General features: G+C 43.1%; 1 protein-coding gene across 2 annotated transcripts; it reads left to right on the top strand.

Annotated features, from left to right (window-relative positions):
- Positions 1 to 1,333: 1,333 nt before the first annotated feature.
- CCDC174 (coiled-coil domain containing 174) lies at positions 1,334 to 21,036 on the top strand. Of its 2 annotated transcripts, none has more exons than XM_015429373.1 (11): positions 1,334 to 1,464; positions 3,198 to 3,302; positions 4,774 to 4,874; positions 5,710 to 5,768; positions 9,393 to 9,570; positions 11,605 to 11,700; positions 15,351 to 15,487; positions 15,981 to 16,075; positions 16,711 to 16,831; positions 18,744 to 18,896; positions 20,483 to 21,036. In XM_015429373.1, exons 1-11 carry the CDS (start codon positions 1,423 to 1,425, stop codon positions 20,809 to 20,811), a joined length of 1,416 nt encoding a protein of 471 aa, XP_015284859.1. In that variant the 5' UTR covers positions 1,334 to 1,422; the 3' UTR covers positions 20,812 to 21,036. The 2 variants fall into 2 exon arrangements, with proteins under 2 accessions (XP_015284859.1, XP_015284858.1); XM_015429372.1 differs by having other exon boundaries at positions 18,741 to 18,896.
- Positions 21,037 to 21,963: the final 927 nt, after the last annotated feature.

Below are 21,963 nucleotides of genomic sequence, written 5' to 3'. Positions count from 1 at the left end.
TTATTAAAAGAACTCCACACACTTGGGCCGCCAACCTGCAGGTGGTGGCTAGAGATCTCCCACTATTACAACTGATCTCCAGGTGATAAGAGATCAGTTCACCTGGAGAAAATGGCTGTTTTGGAAGTTGAACTCTATGGCATTATGACCCTCCTCAAGCTCCACCCCCAAATTCTCCAGGTGTTTCCCAACCCAGACTTAGCAATGCACCCCAATAACATTCTGCTGTAGTTAAGTTCTGCCAGGTTTAATATACCTTATTTTTAAGCAACACTACAACGAATTCATGTATTCAATAAGGACATTTGTGTCCAATTGTGCTATTTAGTTACAAAACAGCTTGCAATGAATATAAGTATACAAAAGTACATCACTAGAACAATGGATAAAAGCACTACAATACATACAGATACCTCATAAATCTCACTGGTGTCCTAGGCTCAGTCACTACATTTGCCTCACCTACCTCATGTGGCTGATATAAGGTAAATGTTTGTATGCCACCTCTCAGAGGAAGCTCACAACTAAAATCACACCTAAACAAGCCATTAAAAACAAACCAGGGTATAAATACAGCACAAAACTATATATGATTTTCTTAAAAAGAGTTCTCAGCCTAGAAGCAGGCTGTAAAGCAGCAAAAACAATGTAGTCCCTTAATTAAAACTCGGGGTAAAAAAATTGCCTGGGTGTAGTGCTGAACAAAAAGTTAACCTCAACTTCCAAAGGCAAGGCACCACCACTAAAAAAGCTCGGTCTCTGGTTACCATCCTCCTTACAGAAAACTGGGTTTAAGAAAAGAACTAATTCGCTGAAGCGCGGGGGGGGGGGGGGGGCTGAACTTACTGGAGGCAGAATAAGATGAAAAACTAGTAAATCAGCATTATTAAAAACAATAGTCCAGCTAGCAGTATTATTAAAAAAAACACCTGTGCAGGAACATAGGAGTTTACGTCCATTAAAATAGGATTGGCATACGCTACTTCAGCAATTTACTTTGGAAGCAACATGACAGCCAGCGATTTAGGTAGTTTGTAACTCGCATCCTATCCCATTGATATTCGCGAGACGATGGTCTCCATAAGGAACGGCAGGTGTTTCAGGAAAAGCTCGCTATCACTATGATTCCGCCTGCACCGACACCTCCCTCCCTCCCCTAATCTCTTCTTACTGCGCAGTCGCAACATCCCCTTCACCAGCCGCAGACCCGACACAACCGTACCCTAGGAGCGCCCTGCTTTCCGGCATTGTCGTGATAAGCTGTTCTTCCGGCCCTACGAGCTTGTCGCTACTGCGGAAACTGCACTTTACGTGTCTGACCGGAAGTGGCCGAGGAAGGTTGGTTTTTTTCGGTCTAGTTTAGCCTGTTTGTATGTCGCTCGTTTTTCGTTGCTGGACCGGTAAACAGCAGCTGCCGCCATCATGGATCGTAGGAAGAAGCCGCTGGACGTGACAGTTTCTTCGGTGAGTTGGGAGGGAGGGATGATTTCGCTGCTTCTCCCCTACTTTGGCTCTACCCTTATTAAGCCTTGTCTAGTTCACAGAAAAGCTTCCGAAACAGCCTCTAAGGTGCCCCGAGTTCTTTTTGCCTTTCCTAAAAAGGAGTGGCCGTCTGGAGGTCTTAGTCTGTGGTACTGGAATGTGGTGCTTTGTTCACGGGCAGGATGCTTTAAAAATGGAGCATGGCACAAGAGTCCTATGGGACTTTAAAAAACATGTATTTGTGAGAACCAGCGCATGCATCATATGTACCAGGGCTGAACATTGTATCGAGGGTGGATTTGGGGGCATGAATTGTGCCTGGCTTTTTGTTTTCCTCTCGACCTTCTCTACTAATTCTTGAGGGGCCGAAATGAGTTCCTGCTAGTGAATATCCGTGCTATCAGAACTTTCAACAAAATCCGCAAGGTAAGTTGCATTTGCCTGTCAATTGAGATGGTCATCAGAGGCCCTACTTAAACCCCATGACCAGAACCTAGGTAGATGAACACCAGTCATGATGGGGCCTTTTCTGTCATGGTTCCAGGATTATGTGACTAACTTCCTATGGAGGCTTGCTTGGTGCCAACCTTACAGACTTTTAGTTGTCAGGCCTAGGACAGCTGTATGGTTTGTTTTACATCCTTGATCCTTGTTTCTCCCAAATGTTCTGGGGAGGATCACAGTCGTTGGGTGAAGTACATATATATTGTACATACTAATACCAAGCTTAGTCATTACTTTGTACAAGATGGAGGTCCTGTGGCTAGGCTGGGGGTGTCTGGGTCGGGGAATTCAGCTTTTCCCTCTTGAAGGAGTACAGCTAGTACCAGCTTCCTCTGTCAAGATTCTGGGTGTGATGCCTCCCTTTTGTTGGAGACTCAGGTCACATATGGCCAGGGCACTGTTTTCCCATCTTTACCAAGGCTGGCAACTGACCCCTTACCAAGTCCCATGTGGTCCTGACCACAGTGATCCATGCAACAGTCACCTCTAGATTAGACTACTGTAACTTGCTCTGTGCAGGGCTGCCCTTGAACTTGCTCCAGAAGCCTCAACTGGTCCAGAATGTGGTGGCGCGAGTCCTCTATCAACTGCACTGGCTCCAGTTTGAGTACCAAATCAGACTCAAGGTTTTGGTTCTTACCTTTAAAATGCTAAATGGTCTGGGACCATCATATTTGTGGGATGGCCTCTCTCTATACACCCCTCAGAGAGCCTTATTCTTCTCCAGAAACAACTTATTAGTGACCCCTGGCCCCAGAACGATCCTGCTGTCCTTGGCCAGCAGTAAAGAAGTTTTAGGCTTTAAATTATAATAATGTGGATTTTAAAGCTGTAATATGTCAAACTTATTGTATTTTGATTGTTATAAGCCACCCTGAGTGCTGCTTGGCAGGGAATGGAGTGGCATATAATTCTAATAAAATAATACAGCACAAGCAGGTTTCCAGCACAAGCTGGGCAGTACGTCCCTCCCCCAACCTCATGGGAGGCAGCTGCAGACTGTACCACATGATTCTGTTGGACTGCATGCTATGCAGCCATGATTACACCCTAACAGATATGTTTGATTTTCCGAAGGACGCTAGTGTTGCTGCTTTTAGTATCTGACTGTAGTTGTAAACATGCAGAGGTTTTTTTCTAGTAAAATTCTTATGTTTCTTGTTCTGTTGTGAAGTGACCTTTTTTTGTTTCTTTACTGTGACCTCATCCAGCTGGTAGACTTGAAAGCTGAGCTTTTCCGAAAACAAGAAGAGTTCAAAAAAGAAAAAATTCTGAAAGATGCTGGAACCTTTGTAAAAACCAAAGCAACAAACAAGGTAGATGAATCGAAATTATTGGTTACCCCACATCTTGAATTTTAATAGTTTTCTTTCCAAGTATATAGAGACTTGGGACCCTAACAGGTTTGGTCCAAATATTGTTTAAAATGAAGGAAACAAGAAGTCATGTCAAATTAGACTCCGTCAAAATGATTTTTTTCCCCAAGCAGAGAGAATACTTAGTTATTTGAAAGTTTACTTCTGAGATTTTAAACTACCGTTTTGATGATGGTATCTAGTGTTTATATTGGACTTTCAGATTTCTGCTTTTACATACACTGTCACAGAAATCCTTGCAATAACCCCATTAGGTAGGTAAGTTATTGTCCACAGAGGAGCTGAGGCTTGCCTAACACCACTGAGTGAGAGAATTTTTTACAGGTACCCCAGAGGTCATTGTCATAGCCTTTAATCTATACCAGTTCCTAGTAAATGGAGATCTCTCACTTCTTCTGTGCATCCAAAGTACCTATGGCTCTGACCCACCAAAGGTAAAAAGAGAAAATTTAAAAGAGTGTCAATTTAGTCGTGACAGTGTAATGAACATTTCTGAATATGTTGAACATACAAGCTGGACATTATTAGGTAGTAGTTGGTATTTTTGTTAATCAACAGATTAATGTAATAATTATTTACTGAGATGTTCTGACCAATAACTTTTCACTTAGCTTCATAATATTTATAAATCCAGATGTTAGCCCATTTTACATCTGATTGACTGAATTATGTTATTGAAAGCAGTGGGCTGTAATGCAAGAGTACCACTTTTCCCTGAACAACGTGTGAGAGATGATGGGCTTTGTACTATGTCCAGAAATCAAATAAGTTCTAGGTTAGTGAGCTAAACATTGATACAGTTTGAAGTGTTGATTAGCCTGTAATTCACTGGTTTTTTTAATTTTTCAAAATGAAATGCAATTAATTGTTAATCTGTAATTCTGCTGTTCCAGGATGTTAGTTTTTTAAAAGAAGGATTTAGAATTTTGTTTTTGGATTAAATTCTTAGTGACACATACATTTATGCTTACTGTTTGTTAAGGATAAAAAGTAATGAGTTTCAAGTTGTTACTGCTAGTTACTATTTATATAATGAGAATTTCCAAAATCTCTTGAATCACAAATGGGGAACAAAACAAAAATATTCCATTTCAAGGAAGGCACTAAAAGTAAAACGAACCACTGTATGCTGTTAAATGCACCTTCTTTTAAAGTAAGGGGGACTCAGCTCCATGCTACTGTGTGGCAACTTATTTGTAGACATGTTATTGTAGATGGAAAAAACTTTGCATGGGGAAAGCCTCAGAAGGCTTAATGCAGCCAGGGGATACTATATTGCCTATTGCTGCTCTAACAAATCTATCACTGATTAATTTTTGGGGTGAAACAATTATTAGATGGGCATAAAACGTATGTTAGGAAGTCTGTTTTACTCCAAAGTCTGTTTTGTTTTGAAAACCAAATATTGTAGAAGCCAAGCATCTGGACTAAGCAGAACAAAGGTGTTTCAGATCGAGCTGAGAAAGATGCTGAGCAGAAGATAGAAGAGCAGCAAACATTGGATAAAGCAAGGTAATTCTTCACTTGTGTGAAGAGCAGGTTTGAATGTTCATTATTCAGTTGGCATTTGACTGGTTATACTATTTGGAAAGTAGGATCGTGGTGTCAACTTGGCTGTTTGCTTCTGGAACCAACTGTGCTCCAGACTTTGAAATACACACGGCTATAACTGATGATCATCCTCAGGCCAGATGGCCAAGAATTTGTGAAGGGGGATATTTGCAGGAATATCTTGACCACTAACGCATATTTGGAGGCCATTTTTAATAACGTGGTTCAGACTCTGGAGGCCATTTCTAATGATGTGTTTCAGACTCTTGTACTTGTGGGGAGGGGGGAGTTCAGTTTCTCATGTGACAAATGGCTTTGGAATAAATACAGTCCTCTGTACTTTGTGATGATATGTTTACTTGGAAGTCAATTCAGTTTGATTCAGTGCGACTTGCTCTCTAACAAGTACTGAGGATTGCAGTCTTGGCTCTTGAGTCTGGACACGTATGTGAGAGAGATGACCTTCCAAAGCATGCTGAGAATTATATGCAGCTGGATTTGTTTTCTGTCCTCTCTCTGTGCAACCACTTGAATAAGTGTACCTATGATCGTGGGATTTATTGTTAGCTAATTACTGCTTTACTTGGTGAATTATTACCCCTGGAGTCCTCCATGCAATTAAAGGCATGTGTGTACTGAGGACAGCATGGCTAGTATTGTGTGGTGACATTTTTGGCTATGTATTTTGGCTCCAAGAAATGACACTTGTCTCCTGGGTTCGAAATGGTGAAAGGCTTACTGCCGTGGAGTGGCAAATTCAGATTTACAAGGCTGTGTTTTGGGGTTTATTTTGTAGACAGAAACTGGAAGAGAAAGCAAAACTGTATGAGAAGATGACAAAAGGAGACTTTCCAGGTAATTAAAACTATGTTCCTATCTGTCTGATGTTACATCAGCCCAAACCACTCTTACCAGGGATCACTACCCTTGGGCCTATTGGGATTTTGGAGTAGCCATGTTTTATTTTGTTTTATTTTGTTCATACCCCATCTTTCTCCCCAATGGGACCCAAAGTGGCTTACATTGTTCTTGCCTCCACTTTATCCTCACAACAACTCTGTAAGGTAGTTTAGGCTGAGAATATGTAACTGGCCCGAGTTCACCTAGCAATAATGTTCCATGGCAGGGAGGCCATTCAAACCCGAGTCTCCCAGATCCCTGTTCCCTTAACTGCTACACCATGCCTCACAGTGCTTCAGGCATCGCAATGCAGTTTTCGGTTGCAACTGTCCTATAGGTTTAAAATACATTTCAAAGTAATTTCTTCTGTCATTAAGAAAGATGGTCCTTTATTTTGAAAATGATAGAGCTTTTTCATGTGGTAACTGTTGCATTGAAAGAAAGTTTTGTTTGCGAACTCACATGAAAAATAATTATATTGGCTTTCGGTTCTATCTTTGCATTTGAAATCTGTAAGCCTAAGAAAAGGTTCTATTGATGCATGATTCAGTGACTGGGAAGGGAAGCTTGTATCTGTCTCTAAGCAAGGTAGCTTAGAGGAGGATGTCTTTCCCCTTCAGCACTTTTGCCAGTCATAGTCCTTCCTCTGTGTACCAATTTTTGTAACACATCAGTGGCTTGCTGGTCAACAGAACTAGCTGTGAACAAGGAAGTTCCTCACTCAGGTGTTGAATCAGCTGTGAGTTCATGGGGTGGCCTTACCTTATCCCTCCTGTCTTTCATATGTGAACAACAGTTAATGTATCTTAGAAGGCTCTTTAGCTTGGAGAAACGACGGCTGAGGGGTGATCGAGGTTGATAAGATTATGCATGGGATAGAGCAGGTAGAGAAAGAGGTACTTTTCTCCCTTTCTCACAATACAAGGACTCGTGGGCACTCAATGAAATTGCTGAGCGGTCAGGTTAGAACGAATAAAAGGAAGTACTTCTTCACCCAAAGAGTGATTAACACATGGAATTCACTGCCACAGGAAGTGGTGGCGGCTACAAGCATGGATGGTTTCAAGAGGGAATTAGATAAGCATATGGAGCAGAGGTCCATCGGTGGCTATTAGCCACAAGGGATAGATAGGGGCAAATGATGCTCTGTATTCTTGGTGCTGGGGGGGCAACAGTGGGAGGGCTTCTAGTGTCCTGGCCCCACTGCTGGACCTCCTGATGGCACCTGGTATTTTTGGCCACTGTGTGACAGAGTGTTGGACTGGTTGGGCCATTGGCCTGATCCAACATTGGCTTCTCTTATGTTCGTATGTTCTTAAATATAATTGAGAGAACGATGTGAACAGAGTTGAGCCCTTGGAAAAAACACTATACATGCTTAATATACTCTCTAAGCCAAGCTAAGTTAGTTGTCCAATTTCTTAATGTCTCTCCCCCCCCTTCATGTACTCTTAATTATAGAGCCATGTCCATCAAACTTCATTAATCAGTAGTTCCCTTTTCATATGGGAAGTTAACTCACATGATTCTATTAATTTGAGTATAGATGTGTATGTACCTTACAAAATCATCATGGTAATGTTTATTATCAGATTTGCTGGTAATTGATATTCAGTTGATGGTTTTACACATACAAAGGGTTGTAGGCTTTGGCTGCTGTAGGCATCTCCTTTATGCTAATGCTTTATTATGCATGCCTAAAACAACAGTGTTGGCATTTGCGTCAACAGGCCAGGACAAATTCTGCAGTTCCTTTCACCTCATGGGAGCATAGTGATACAAAAGTACTGGGCAGCTGACTCTTATCAGTTAAGATGCAGAATGTCATGAAAGAAAGCATTGACTGGGTTACCATGATGTTTATGAGATCCTCAAAATATTTCCTAGTAAAGAGGATGCCAGACAATGCTTCCACCCCTTGTTTATCACCTTTAGTGGCAGCTTAGGAAGTAAAATAAGCATTTGTTTATCTCTATAATGTCTCCTTAACCCTTTTCTGTGAGCGTAGAGGGAGGCCAATACATTCTGGCCAGCTATTCATTCCAGAGATAGAGTTGGTCTTATCTTTCTACCTGTAGAATGTTTACTCAAATCAGTGCAGTAAGTACTGTTGTGTAAGACCTTGTAAACACAGTATTTTTTGTTTTGATAGGGACTGACAGGGACTCTCATAGGTAAATGGGTCTTTGTATTCTTATGGGGGGGGGAACACGGTTATATCTATGGGCAGATGAGTTGGTGTATTTAAATATGCTTATGGACAGGGGAGAAATTGCATAACGTTGTACGCTGGAAGTAGTACAATTGCTTGCTGATTATGGTGGTTTAACACAAGTAATCAGACTGTATTGTGTTATAATAATGTTCCACAACATCACACTTATTTCGATATGGTATGCAGACACTTCTTAAGCCTTGACACTTTTGCATCAACATTTTAAAATATGCTGCGAGCCTCATTCATAAAGCATTAACTTCACCTCAAAGCATAGGTGTGACCAAAAGTGATTTGGAGGTGTACAGATCCATTGTAAAAGTTTCTCAGCTCTCAAATATGCTGTTACTAGCTCATGGAGTGTATAGTTTCTTCTGTCTACAAATGATTGCCAGCCCTGGGTATATGGGAGGTGCAGGGCACAAAAAAGGAGCCCTGTATCTCTCTTTCAGCCAAGGCCTTCTCAGTAGCGTCTCCGTGCTGGTGGTATGAGCTCCCGGAAGACCTCAGGGCCCTGCGGGACCTTTTATAGTTCCGCAGGGCCTGTAAGACAGAACTCTTCCACCAGGCCTTTAGTTAAGGAGTTGCACCCAACACACTAAGGCCCTGTGCCCAATACCACTACTGACAGCCTGAGCTTCGCCGACTTTAAAATCAGTTACCGACTGCATTTACTAGTATGTTGATGCTACCTTGCTTTTGCCATTGCCACTTAAATGGTTCAATAGCACCTTATGTTGTGTTTTTTAATTTTTATTTATATTGTTTTTTTAGCTACTGCATTATATGTAAGCTGCCCTGAGCCTGCTCCAGCAGGGAGGGCAGGGTATAAATCAGATAAATAAATATCTAGTATACAAAATTCGGGGTGTGATGTCAGCTGAATGTGAGTTTTTCCACCCTAGCTCCACTTCATTGGCTGTTTCTTGTGGGTGCCGGGATGTTCACAGTGTGATGGCATCACACCCTGGGTCTTGTATTACTAGATGTTATCATGGAGGAGGTGAGGAGGTGGTGCAGGGCTGCTGTATTCAGTGGCAGCTGCACTTTCCCTGTAACCTTTAATTCTGGCTACAGGAATATTTGATTGTTGAGTTGGAGTTGCAAGTCACGGGCCATAGAAGAAAATATTCCATGAGCTCTGGGCCCTTTCCTTGACATAACAACACAATCCATAATTATGCTTGGCTATTGTAGCATGGGGTTTGCTTGGGTAGTTTTATTGTGTTCTGCCCAGCGTCCTGTATTGTAGTCAAGGGCATTGTCAGCAGCAATAGCGCTGATTGCTGCAATTTCATATTGACTCCTATCTCAGCTGGGTGCTTTTCGATGCCTGTTATTTAAGAATTGATTTTCTGTTGTAGACGAAGAAACTGAGGATTTGTACCTTGTGGATTTCACTCAAAAGATCATAGACAAGCAGAGAGAGGTACAAGAGCTGTGTGCAAATGAAGCTGCTAGGAAAGCAGCTGAGAAGGAGAACGAAGACGAGAGACTCTCTGAAGCAGAGATTCCGCCTCCGCGGGACCCCACTGAAGAATGGTCAGTGGTAACATTGTAGGGGTACAATCTTGTTTCGTGTGATTTCTCTAGATTCTTATTGTTGCATCACTTAGCATTAAAAAAAACAAAAGCTCCCGAATCTCTGCAGGAAGCTCTTTTGGCAGTTCCTTAGAGTCTGTGATAAACTTTCCTTCCTATCAGGAGATATCTTGCCATGTCATTCTCCTGGCCTTGCAGAAGAGATTCCAGTAGAAGGTGAAAACAACAAGGACTCTTGGGACACCTTAAATAATAATGGGTTTATTGGGTATGAGCTTCTTTGAGCCATGGCCCACTTTGTCGGACACACAAAGTGAACTGTGATTTCCTAATAAGGTGAAGCTCTTCTGTAATAACTGGAAACTGCCTTCTACTTCAGTTTAGACTGCAGTTCTGTTGTAGTATTTTTTCCCCAAACAGCATGTATACATTAGCATGTATAGAAGCTACTAAATTAACCAGCTGGAATTTGGTTCACGAGACCCCTATTTGTTATGTATTGGATTCCTTAAATATATTACCGGTTATCCTTTCTAATAGCAATAATTATCTGGTGAACTGGGTTATAATCCGTGGAAGCTTATGCTAGGAAAAAAACATTATCTGTCTTTTAATATATCACAAGGGTCCATGTGAACAAAGCGCATACCTAGAAGTACCGTGTTCCCCCGAAAATAAGACACTGTCTTATATTTATTTTTTTCTCAAGAAGACACACTAGGGCTTATACCACAAATGCATAGAAATCCTACTAGGGCTTATTTTTTGGGTAGGTCTTATTTTCGGGGAAACAGGGTATGTGTGTCCATCAGTCTTTCCTAGGCAGAACTGGTTGAGTAGTCCCCAGGCCACATAATTGGTATCCTAGGCCATCATGAGCAGGTGAGTCATTTCATTACCAAATTTAATGTCTTGGGGCAGAAAGTGCATATGCGTAACTACCCCATGATTTGGGGTTTCTGAATAACTGGAAATGTATTTACTGAGGTTCCACCTAGAACAAAAGTTTTGGGAAAGCTGCAAGTCTCGAAAGATCTGTTGCAATAGTTGGAGGGGGGAAATAATCCTTGAAGAAACTTGTTTCTGATATTCCAACTGTGCGCTCATCAGCAGGAGCCCCCCAAAAGCAACAACTATTTTCAAGAACTAAAAAGAAAGCAAACTGCCACTTCTGTCTCCTTCGCATTCTTGTTACAAGCAACTTAATGGAAGCATAAATCATTAATGGTCCATCATTAGCACTGCATGCTGGGCCCATCAGCACTTGGACAGCTGTGTGTCTGCGCCACTGTAAATAATTGGGGAAGAGTTCAGTGCTAAAGAATACCTGCCACTATTAATGGGCAGCAAATACTGTCATTTATCTGAATCTCTAACCGTTTTCAGTAGTGAATTTTTAGGGGTGGGGAGAAACAGTTCTACATCAAAAGAACTTCGACGGAAGTCCCGCATTGCATTTGTTTTCAGCTTTCATTAAAATAGCGGAACAATTGCTGAAGCAATCACCAAATGAGTCTTGGCCTGATAATTGAAGTCTATTGTTGCAGTGTAATATTAGTGTGGAAACTCAATGCTGGATCGTTATTTCTCGCCACAGGGAGCAGATATTCTGTGCCAGTAAAGTTAGAAAGTGAAGTGTCATTATAACTTGTTACCATTTCTCCAGCTACCTTATCTAAGCAGATTGCTGCCTCACAATGACTTGCTTTTAAAAATTTAACTCATTGCCAACTGTTTTTAAGGGGTACTGGCTTCAGTCTGTGGCTGTGAGTTATTAGAATGGAGGTAATTGAGTGCAATCTTAAGCAGAGCTATACTTTTCTATGTCGATGAAGTCAGTGGAATTAGAAGGGTATAACACTTCTTAGGATTGCACTAAGTTACATCCATCCTAGTAATTAACAACTACAGACTGAAAAGAGGAGCCCTTAAAAGGGTGTGTGTGGTTGTACAGTTATTGGTTTCTGTAAGCAGTATCTGTCCAGTGAATAAGTCTGGGGTTCTGTATGATGTTCATTTTGCTTTCAATTCTAGGGTTGACTATGTGGACTCCTTGGGCAGATCAAGACGTTGTATGAAGAAGGATTTGCCACATCTACTTCAAATGGATAAAGAACTTCAGGGGAAGAGGTGATGTTGGTCCCAGTGTGCATAGTTACTCTTGTAGACTCTTGCAAATATGGGACAGTAGCACTGATAACGCATCTGAAAATTATCAGTAGCACTGATAATGCAGCTGACCTGAGCAGGGCTGTCGATGACAGGATGTTTTGAAGGTCATTAATTTATAGGGTCGGCATAAGTCAGAAGTGACTTGACGGCACTTAACATACACATTTTTATTTAGAAGATTTATATGCTGCCTCTCCAGATAACTTGCCTGAAGCATCTCACATAGTGAATAAAAGTAGTAATTTTTTCTCTCCCCCTATCCCTCTTTTCTCCCCATCATCTACCCTGGCTTCCCTCAGGATGGTGGGGAGTTGATGCTGTCTTAGCTGATTTTTATATAGTTTACCTTCCCAGTGGAGTGAAATGCCCCTCCCATAAATCTATCAACATACATAGTTAGCACTTATTTTACAGGTAATATTTACTGTTGGCTAGGTGGCTCAGAGGTTAAGAGGCTGAGCTGCAGACCGGAAGGTCTGTAGTTTGGCAGTTCGAGACCCTCGTGCCACGTGACAGAGTGAGCTCCCATCTCTGGCCCCAGTTCCTGCCAACCCAGCAGTTCAAAAGCAAGAAATTGCAAGCAGAGAAATAGGTACCACTTTGGTGGGAAGGTAACAGAATTCTGTGTGCCTCGGCATTTAGTCATGCCGGCCACATGACCACAGAGACGTCTTCGGACAGCGACGGCTCTTTGGCTTGGAAAAGGAGATGAGCAGAGTCCCCTAGAGTTGGATTCGACTAGCTTTCAAACAAGGGAAACCTTTACCTTAGTCAGAGTTCAAAACGCGGGGGAACGCAGTTCCCCCGGGTGAGGTGCAGGGGGGTGGGGCACATGATGAAGCCCCGCCCCCTGCTTCCGGCCGCCCCGCTTCCAGCCCTCATTCAGCCAGGAGGAGGCAGGAGAAGAGGGAGGGTAAGTTGCTTCCTCCCCGCCTCTCCCCACCCCTGCCTGCTTGGGGCCAGGGAGGGCCTTGGCGGGGCTTCCTCGCACTCCCGTTGGCCTTGCAGGTCCACCGCCGGGCCCCTGATGTCAGGGTGTGTGGCATATGCTAATGAGTTATGCTAATGAGTTCCCCTAGCTCTTTTTCTACGAAATGACCCCTGACCTTAGTAGAGAATACCACTTAGCTGTCAAGCTCAGCTGCAATTTGTGTTTCCCTGTTGGGGTGGAAGCTAGTGTGTGGTAGGAGGCGCGAGGGAGAATTGCAGGAGAATATTGCTGAGAGTCTCCTTATACCAGTTCCATCATATACAGCACTGTATTCCCACTTGGTCACCAGTTTTGAAAAGCAGAGGGAGGTCTGTGGTGGTTACCTCCTTTCCTTGGTCCTGATATTGTGGGCAGTCATTCTCCTTCCCCCCCCCCCCCCCTTTTGCTGCCTGTGTATCAGTAGTGCCAGTGCACACTCTGATAGGTAAAACGGGCAACACTCTCTCCCTTATCAGTTTCAACAGAGCAGATGAGGCAGAGAGGGGCAGAGGGGTGGTGAAGGAGAGCACAGAGGAGAGGCACAACTGTTACAGCAGCAAAGAGCTGGTGCTGGAACCTTAAAACGCTTACTAAATAGCTGCTCTGAATTGCCTAGCAGTGGGGAGAATTCATAGGGAATATAAGTCTGTAGGTTCCCAGGAGTAAATGTCAGTCATGGAGGAAAAGGCTAGTGTGGAGGGAAGAGACAGAGAATGAAAGAGAGCAGGTTTCTTAAATTCTCTTGGCTGCAATTGAGATGGATGATAATGTGATCGTGCTACGAATTCTGGTGACATGATACAGAGTATGTAAGCTCTTGGAAAAACCAGAGTTTCTGCCTACAGGATTGCTGGGAGAAGAAAATATCTCGGGTAACTTCTAACTGTGTCGAATTTAGAGAAGGCTGGGACTCTGAGGAGCGGGGGGGTGGGCAAAATGTCTTTGCTCTCCATGTCGTTGTTTTTTGTGTGTATTTTGTATGTGTATGTGTGTATGCCTGGAAGTCATGGTTGACTTCTGGCGATCCCTAGTGGGGCGTAGACATTTCAGAAAGGTGGCTTACTATTGCCTGCCTCTGCATCCCAGCCCTGGTATTCCTTGGAGGTCTCCCATCCAAGTACTTGCCCTGCTTAGCATTTCAGATCTGACGAGATTGGGCTTGCCTGGGCTTTCCAGGTCATGGCCTCTCCATTGTTCTTGTTTCCTACCTCTGTGCCCTTCATACTCCATTTGTATCAGTAACACAAATTTGTAACCGTGTGTTTCTCCTTTTCATTCCCAAGATGCATATATTAAACAGGAGAATGCATCATTGCCTTTCCCACATTATATTCCAGTTGCAAGATTTAGACTCTCAGGTTGTAAAGTCTGTTTTTCTTAAGGCACAGCTGTAGTTCTCCTGATTACATTACATTATGATTTCCAGTAGTGTTAAAGTCTTAGGGTGAAATATATGTCGACTGCAGTGTCTCCATTTTCTGCTAGTAGCTGGAAAGGTAAATATATAGTCTTTTTTAAATAGGCGTTATAGAATTGGCCTTGGGGTTTTGTACGCCACTTAAAGAACAGGGAAATAATTTGTGGAAATGAAAAAGGATGTCTCAAAAAGGAGCACACGATGATGGCTGTTTATGGGGACGTTTGCTATTGCTTAAAATCCTTTCTACTTACTTGAAATTGGGGTAATAATGCAGACAAAATCTGAAATGTTCTGTGTAAGGCGGGAAAGGCTCTTAATGTGTTCTTCACAGACCAATTTACTATCTAGAGAAATCTTATCAGTGTTTTTAGAGCAATGGCCCTTCTATATGAGAATGATTTTTAATGCTTCCCAGTGAAATCCAGTAGGGCTCTCCCCTCCCTCCTTCAATCAGTGAATAGAACTTGAGTACAGTTAAGGACATGATATTAAGTGGAAGCCACTTGTTCAAGCCATTTAATTTTGCACTAGCCCTGGCCAAACTGGGCATTATGGGGGAAATAGTTATAATATAGTTGTTACCATTGTCTGAGCAGCTCTTTGTTCAAAGACAGCCCATTGCTAGAATGTACCTGCAGTCTTATGTAGAGCAACTCTAAAGCTTAAACTCAGGTAACTCTGCATAGAACTGCAGTGCTAGATTGCCAGTACAGTCCTTTGCAATCTTACTGAGGTGTAAGCTGCCTTGAATCTGCAGTAGTAAAGCAGGATGGAAATCAGTTAATTGAGTTCTGAATAAATCTGCATAGTGTTGCACTGTAGGAGAAGTAAAGGGTCTTGAAATGTATACCTGTTGAGGCAGAGAAGTGGCTTGCGAATGAACTTACCATGAAGTCTCTTTCCCATGAAGCACATGTCTTCTCCCTGTGTCCTGTTGCCATATTAAAGATCAGCTGAGAGCACCCTCTTAACTGTTCTAAGGCCAACTAATAAGGGCATACAAGGAGATGTTCTCACTGGGTGCTCTACAGAGCTCTGCAGAATGTCCTCTAGAAGAACATGAAGACTTTTCTGTTTGGGCTAGTCTTCTGGCAACTGTTCTGAATGCAGTTATTGAGTGTTTTCCCCTAGAATACGTTAGTCTTATTCAGGTAATTTTTTCCTTATCATTTATTGCTTCCCAGTTCTCAAGCAGTGCCTCTGTTTTGTTTTAATTAGGCCAATGAGTGAAGAGAAGACTCTGTTGTCTGAAGATATGAGGAGGGAACTTCAGCGTCAGCAATGGGAACAAGAGGAAGAAGAGGCCATGAGGAGACCTGTGGGACCAATACATTATGAGGACATTCGGGAACATGGTGTGCACACCTTCCGTTAGAAGTGTTTGTCTTGGGGGGGGAGTGCAGTTTTATTCCTAGTGTAACAATGCTGTTCGGTGTGCTGCCCTGTTGAAGCTCACGAAGCTGGATTCTGACCCTACAGAATTCTCAAGTTGTTATGCATTCAGGAAGGGAAAATAAGTTTAATATCTTCTGGCATGTTTACTGGACACCTTGCTCTGAATTATTTGGCCTGGAATAACCTACAGTTCTCTAATCCCAATCAAAGAGCAGAAGTCTTTGACCCTACCTGTAAGTATATGCAGAGTCTAAAAACCCATTGAAAATACAAAAAGGCGGTTAAAAGTGATGGTATATTTGAAGGTATGATATACAGACTTTCTAGTCCTTTGAAAACGAAGAGAATATCCCTTTGACTAGAAGATGTTGAACATCTGTCGGTATTGATGTGCATCCTGAAGTTGTAAATGTGTGCTGCTTTCTAACAGTGTGCAAAATCTTTCCTTTTCAGAGGCCAGACAGCTTGGTGTTGGTTATTTTGCCTTTGCCCGTGATCAAGCTTTGAGGAGGAAACAGATGGAAACATTAGAAATGCTAAGAGATCAGGTATGAGGTTTTGAAGGTAGTATAAACATGTGCTAGAAGAGTACTCAGTATGGAGGCTTTCCCTAGTATGTACATGAGAAGAGGGTGGCTAATTTTTTTTAAAAAAAGTGTCCCCCCTCATCTCTGCTGAGGTGTGTAACCCTGAATAGCCTAAAATAGCCAGCCCCAGCCTTTCAGAAAGCCACCTGAGTAATGCACATGGGGCAACGGAATCAATTATGCAGGCCAGTCCTAAGCATGTGTGCCCAGAAGTAAATCCCTCTGAATTCAGCGGGGCTTACTCCCTAGTAAGTGTGTTTAGGATTATAGCCACAGACTTTGCAGTAATTGCTGGGATAAATGTTTAATAAATAAATGCACACGTATTCAGAGATGCTGTAAACAAAGCGAGCCAATTTAAGCTAGGGAAGCAGTTTTTTCAATAGTTTCATATTTTTGTGCATCAGCTGTATGAAATATGTACTGTAGCCATAGCAACTGTTTGTAAGATTTGGGCTCACCTTTCAATAATGTGGGAAGAAATAGCAAAAGGCAGTGACATGGCTAACGAATGGATTGTCCCTGTGTGTGAGTATTGTGAGCAGTATAATTTTGGAGTGGTGGCAGAACGACCTACTTTTGTTTCACTTCTTAAGACCACAGACCAGAGAGCAAAACGTGAGCACTTAAAGGAGAAACGCAAGGCTGTTCTGGAGGCGCGGCTGTCCAAGCTTCGGGCAAAAAAGCGCTTAAAAGAGGGCTACACAGAAAATGAAGGTATGCTCTTTTCGAAATCATTTGAATGCCAAGAATAAAAGATCCACGCGTGTGTGTTCACGACACTGAAATGCAAATGAGGTCTTGGTTATGCCAGGCAGAAAAGAGCATTTGATTCAGCCTGTGAAACAACCTATTAAGCTTCTTTGTTTCAAAGCTGACTTGTGCTGTCCATCCATAGGAATATACTTGTGAGTGGTTGAGGTAAAGTGTTCCACTAGTAGCTTGTGGCTGGCAAGGAAAGAAGGAAGGAAGGAGGTGCATTATTAGGAAGCTTCTGAGAAGTCCTAGTGATGAAAGAGTACAAATGAATACAAGTAGGAGCCAAACAGACTGGATGAAATCCTGCAGGATGTTGAACAGAGCTGGCTGGTGGCAAAATGTAACTCCTCTGCAGCCTTTTGACTCTCATTGTGATTCCTTAAAAGCCACTCTTGGGGATCGTTAGGAATGTTTTGGGATGCAGCATGGGGGGAAGAGAGGAGGCCTGCCAGAAGAAGGAATGGGTACATTTTTGCTTCTCTCATTTCTTCAGCAAGAGGTTCTGTAGGATCCAGCCCCCCCACTCCAGTTTACCCATACAGAGAAGTCTGTGTGCAGTCTAAGGTTAATCCTTACACTCTATCCTTGGTTCCAGAAAGACCTATTGGAGTGCTTCCCTCTGCTTCAGGCAACTCTCATAAGAACATAAGAGACGCCAATGTTGGATCAGGCCAAAGGCCCATCCAGTCCAACACTTTGTGTCACACAGTGGCCAGAAATACCAGGTGCCATCAGGAGGTCCACCAGTGGGGCCAGGACATTAGAAGTCCTCCCACTGTTGACCCCCCCCCCAAGCACCAAGAAGACAGAGCATCACTTGCCCCAGAGCCCCTATCTATACCTTGTGGCTAATAGCCACTGATGGATCTCTGCTCCATATGCTGTGGGTGGCACTGTTCTGGGAGAGAACCACACAACTCTGATCTCCTCAGATTTAAAGGGGGGGGGAGCAGAGAATACAAATATACTAAATAGATAAACAAGTATTTGTTTAATTAAGCACCTTATCAGCTTGTTGGTACTGAGAAGGAACTGGGTCCTAGAAAAGCTAGCGAGAGCAGCTGAAACGGAGAGGAATGACGCATGTTCATAACACAGAGTAATCAGGGTACATGAGGTCTAGATAAGAAAGAGGATGCTGGTGTATTTGTGTTCTTGCCTTTCCCCATCTCTTATATGACAGTGCAGTCATTCCAAAATATGTTGCCAAGAGGTATCTTTTGAGCTGTCCTTTTGCACCTGTGGGTAATTGTGGTAGAGTATGTGATTTTTATTTTATCTTTTGGTTTATTTTCCAACTTTATCAACAGTAATTTTTACTGTACAGCAGACCTTACCATTTGAGGATTCATGACTTGCAATTTCACTTACTTGCAGCTCTTGGTACAATCATGCAATGCGGTCTCCAGCCTGTTTGTTGTCACAATCATTCCATTGCAAGAAATCTGGTATTTTTTCATTTGTGCGTGTGTGCCAGTGTCTGGAAGTCATGGCAACCTCTGGCGACTCCTAGTGGGGCATGGAGGAGGTTCAGAGAAGTGGCTTGATAGCCTGCCTCTGCCTTCTGGCCCGGGTATTCTTTAGAGGTCTCCCATCCAAATACTTGCCAGGGTCGGCCCTGCTTAGCTTCTGACGAGATCAGGCTTGCTTGGGTCCAGGTCAGGGCAGTACCCCTGGATTTAAATGTTCATGATGATCTTGGGAATCTATCCCAGCAAAGGACAAGAGCCTACTGCGTTTTGGAAAAAGTGGATATCCCAGTGAGAAATATTGCCTTTAATGGGTAACAGTTGGGCACACTCGCCTATGAATTGGCAAAGTGTGGATTTTGAATAACATCTGCTGTAATTGTTTTTCTTTCTCAAAGCAGAGGAAGAGGTTGTTGTGCCAGCACCTGCTGAACCCACCCCCAATGAAGTGGCAAGATCTGCTGCAGAAAGCAGGAAAGTGGAGGTTGTCATTCAAGAGCGGAAAGATACAAAACCTGGGGTACCCTATGTTCGTGAATGGGACAGAGGCAAAGGTAAGTGTATGTGAAGAAATGCATTTTATCTTTGGAGGTTTGAACTGAGTAAAACCTTCACCAGGAGTTTCTTAAAGTTTTTTTCTCTCTGGGCAGAGAACAGGCAGGAGGAGGAAAGTCGGTTCAATTGCTTCCCAGCCCTACCTCAGCCACCTTTTTTACAAATGCTGATAGCTCTAACTATAAAGACAAGTCAACCCCCCCCCCTTCCCGTGCAGGGAACAGAAATTTGGAGGTATTAAATACTAGAAGGACTTCAGGAAAAGGTTTTTTGTCCCAGCCTGACCTGGTCAGTGGCTGGGGGAAAGAGAGACTGAAGGAAATTGAAGGAAATAAATAAAAGGCCTGGGAGCAAGGAGGAAGGGCTGTCTTTGGTGCTGATTCCATCAAAGCAGACAGAGCTCTTAACTGAGGTCTGGAGGAGGCGGCCATTGCCATGTGCTGGCCTGCACACCAGAAGAAGGCTTGGAGGTAATGGAACTCCTGTGAAAATCTGTAACTTTCTAAGCTCAGGAGCCTGCCTTATATTTAACAACTGATAAGGCATGTATAGGAGGAAAGACAGAGGAATTGCATTTTACCCTTTTCTTTTGAATCCCTTGCTTAATTTGGTGTTGTGCTAAAAGTATGCTTGTGAACACGTTCTTTTTATTAAATGCTTTATAACTTTTGATCCTGGTAATGGTCCTCTGTGCCCCTTAGACCTCCACCATCTTGGACATGCTATTTTAAAAGGAATGCCCCGGGGGAAGGGGAGGGCAGCCAGTTGGCAAGTGGCTATTCCCCCAGTGGCGCACAAGGCAGTAAAGCAGTCCCTGTGGTAACCAAATGCTGGATAGCAGGAGACACAGAGGCAAGGCTTCAGAGTGTGGAAAGGGATGCTGGGAGTCCTGATCCCCCCCCCCCCATGGGCAATCCCCAGAAAGGTCAGGTGGTGATGACGGTTGGACAGAGAGAAAAGGTTTTTGGGAAACGCAGGAGGTCAGGGCGGAATAGGGCCTGCAGGCCAGAGCAGGAGTGTTAAGCAGGCGATAAGACCCTTGAGTTGGAAGGCTGTCACAATAGAACAAAAATCAATAGGTATGAGGTCTCTGCAGCTTGAGTCTACCATTGTAGGAACGGCTTGTTTAATTGTTCCGCGTATTAAAAAAAAAGCTTATCTAATGGAGAGAAGACTTTGCTATAACCTATATGCATAGAGGTGGGGAATGGGTTCTAGTCTGATTTTTCCCTCACAATCTAGTTCTTACTTAAATTTCTTGAGGACTCTTAAAATGAAAAAGGCTGTGTGAAAGAAGGATTGAACTGCCTTAAGTAGTGGCTTACAATGTTTTTTGTCCTGAAGGCCACTAGAGGGCACACCAGATCCAGCATTACCACAGAACCGAAGGCCATAATTTGGATTTTCCTCAGAGCTGCCTTTTCAATTAGTTCTGTAGTCACACACTAGAATGTGCCGAGAGAATGTGCCGAGGGTGGGGGCCGGGAGAAGGAAACTTGGTTAAAACAATCTTGGTTTCCACTGGGTTGCTCAATTGTAAACATTGAATTTTCTTGTGATTTCTCCCCCTCCTTTCCCCTACTAGAATTCACTTTTGGACTTTGGTCAAAGAAGCAGTCGGATCTCAGGGATGAACGGGACCCAGAATTTGCACCTCCTTCCAGTTATTATATGGGTCAAAACAGAGTGCCTGGCTTTAAAAGCCAGAATTGGATCAAAGCTGGATCCTCGTATGACAGAAGGGAACCGAATCCAGCGGAGAGCTTGCCCTCCCCATCCGCTGAGACCGACGGTGGCTGTTCACAGAGCAGTTGGTGCCCGCCCACTCAGGCCTCCAGCAGTGACTTGCAAAATGAGCAGCCTGTTTACCACAGTTTAGATGACATGCTGTCTTACTACAAACAAGTGACATGAGTGTTGAAATGCTGTGCACAAGGTCAGTTCCTTGACAGCTGAAGGGGAGTCTTGTGTTCGAACTGCAGCAGACGTGAGAACCCTAAAGACCACGGCAAAAAAAAGTGTCGGTAGCATAGGTACCAAATGCCTTTGCCATGAGGCGGTATGAACTGTACGTGTGACAACCATTTGACTCCTGTTGTTACCTTCTTAACAGTAAAGGCTTTCTGTTGTAATGATGCTACGTTCCTCTAGTGTGTTTATAATGCAATTCATTACTCTTTTCATTTGCCAGCTCTTCACCATGGATTAGGCAGGCATAGAAGGAATTACTGTAGGCCCAGTGGGGATCTTGACTTTTTAAAACAATGCATCATTCACCCAACCTTCCCTCCTTGTAGGCAGTATCTTGAAATTCCCTTGACTTCAGCTGTATTTTGCTGTACAGCATGGTAGGGGTCTGTTACTGGCTGGAAGAATATAAGCCCACCTCTCCTTGGGCACACAGAGCTAGTTTTACTTTGGTTTTAATCCCAGCATTAAAGTAGCCTGCTGGATAAGTTTGATTTTGTTTTCAAAGGAAATATTGGTAAACACTAACTCTCAGGAAGCATGAAAGTGTTCCGCTGCCATGTTGGCTGTGTACTGTCCATTAAATTCCATTAAGACTAACAGGATAGGTAGCTTTTCCTTAGTCATCTGGGTTTCTGCCACTGCTGGAGAAGCAAACAGGTCTTTGCCAGAATTCTCCACAGTAATGATTGGGGGATGGGGGAGATTCTAGAGGGACAGGGGATTTTTTTGCATGATGAACAGCTGTGGGAGAGCTCAGCCGCTAGCAGTGGCTTTAACAAATGATCTTGTTTTGGCAAGACAGCTATTGCTTGCTTTGTGAGTCTGCCATAATGCTATATGTCTGAGACCGCTAAACAGTAGATATGCCTACAAATCTGCCAAGGTCCTCCTAAATGTGCGCATCTCCACCATACATCTGCCTTTACTCTTCATCCCACCCCACTGAGAGGTTTAATTAAATAAAAGCACATCTGTAATTACTATTGTCCACTAGAGAGCAGCAGATAGCTTAAATTCTAAACTAAAAATTGGAGCAAGTAGGAATTCTGTTTACTGTGTAGGTTTTCAATATTTCAGAGTAGCTTTATTAGGCTG

The sequence above is a fragment of the Gekko japonicus genome, unplaced genomic scaffold (assembly GCF_001447785.1).
Source record: "Gekko japonicus isolate JY-2015 unplaced genomic scaffold, Gekko_japonicus_V1.1 scaffold12, whole genome shotgun sequence".
NCBI lineage: Eukaryota > Metazoa > Chordata > Lepidosauria > Squamata > Gekkonidae > Gekko > Gekko japonicus.
Note: the sequence above shows the minus strand (reverse complement) of the source record. Positions and strands in the feature narration are given on the sequence as shown.